The 1,455-nt window shown below is 40.8% G+C and overlaps 1 protein-coding gene across 1 annotated transcript; it reads left to right on the plus strand.

Annotated features, from left to right (window-relative positions):
* Positions 1 to 224: 224 nt before the first annotated feature.
* Positions 225 to 1,433, plus strand: LOC138042660 (protein HEXIM1-like). The gene has a single exon (XM_068888611.1). It carries the CDS (start codon positions 225 to 227, stop codon positions 1,197 to 1,199), a length of 975 nt encoding a protein of 324 aa, XP_068744712.1. The 3' UTR covers positions 1,200 to 1,433.
* Positions 1,434 to 1,455: the final 22 nt, after the last annotated feature.

A 1,455-nucleotide genomic window follows, 5' to 3' on the forward strand; every position in this document is an offset into this window, starting at 1 on the left:
GTAGGTCACATGTTAGATGAATGATAACAAATAAAATAGACGACGAACACTTGTCGTTCCAGTACTTGGCAGGGAATTGTATTGTTGTGTACTTTATTTACGAAGAGAAAGTGTAGGATATTACTCTCATCGAGAACGTAAAGCGTTCTTCTTTCAGTTTTGATAACGTAGAAATCATCTCCCAAACAGCACAGAGATAGAAAGGTCTACATTGTTTGGCTCAAATGACGGAACAAATTGATTCCTCGTCAACATCAGAACACAAGACGTGCACTACAATTACAGGCACTGGTCGAGCACAGAGCGCTTCTGTAGATCAAGATGGCAATGAAGGGGATGATGAACGGACAAGCGGACAGAGTGCAGGAGAAACAGCTGACGCAGAGGCTGAAATTGATGACAATGGCAAAGAACATGAAAGCAGCGAACCTGTCGTAAGAGAGCAGCCGTCGGATACAACAGGGTGGAAACCTTTGCCCATTCGCAAGAAACACCGTCGAGGGTCGAAACGTAATCACAACAAACCAGGGAAAAGGTATGTTCCATATTCAAAACTTTCCTGGGAAGAAAAAAGACAAAGGGATGAAAGAGATACGAAAAGAGCCAATAAACTACGCGAACAGTACTTTAACGCGAAAGGAAGACCAACTGCTCCTTACAACACTACACAGTATTTGATGGCGGAGCATGATTTGGCGGAACCCGATTTAGGTTCACATGTTCATATGCAGTCAGGGAGTGATCATGAAAGTGCTATGCGAAACAGACAACTTTCTAACTCCTGTGATGATTCAGACTTTGACGATGACTACAATGAATCACCTGAGGACGAAATTTACGAGCAGAAGTTCTTCGAGAAAGACTTCACAGAAGCTTACGAACAAGTTCATGTGGAGAATCTTCATTCAATGAGCAAAAGTGAACTTGTTCGTGAATTTATGATGCTTGAGGAGCGTGTGGAAAACATGGAAATAAGATTGAAAGAGTCTGAGGGAATCGGTAATGCTTACGCGAGAACTTCTAGCGGGGAAATCCCTAATGTCTTGAACGGAGAAGGCCACACTTTGGAATCTAGGACAAAAGAAGAGGTGTTGCTCATTGAACTAAACAAACTTCGTAAAGAAAACGAACGCCTGAGAAAAGAAAACGAGGACATGAAGAAAAGTTGCCTGAAATGTGTCGCTGCTAAAATCTCGTAGATCTTTTCCCCTGCGTTCTAAACAGCTGATGTATTTTTAACTTTTAACTTTTTCCACACAAACAAAAATCCTTCCAGTGATGGAAAGAGTGCACATTCCAAGATTTTGATTAATTAAACAAATTATTGTGGTTTTGGAGCCATGTTGTCGGGTCTAATATATAGCGTGTATAAATAGTAACAAAGGATTTTGTTTTAGAGAGATAAATTAAATCAGTTGTGTGTTCTCTCCGTACCTTTTCCTTGTATCATCTCAA

This window comes from Montipora capricornis, chromosome 1 (assembly GCF_036669925.1).
Source record: "Montipora capricornis isolate CH-2021 chromosome 1, ASM3666992v2, whole genome shotgun sequence".
NCBI classification, from domain to species: Eukaryota; Metazoa; Cnidaria; class Anthozoa; order Scleractinia; family Acroporidae; genus Montipora; species Montipora capricornis.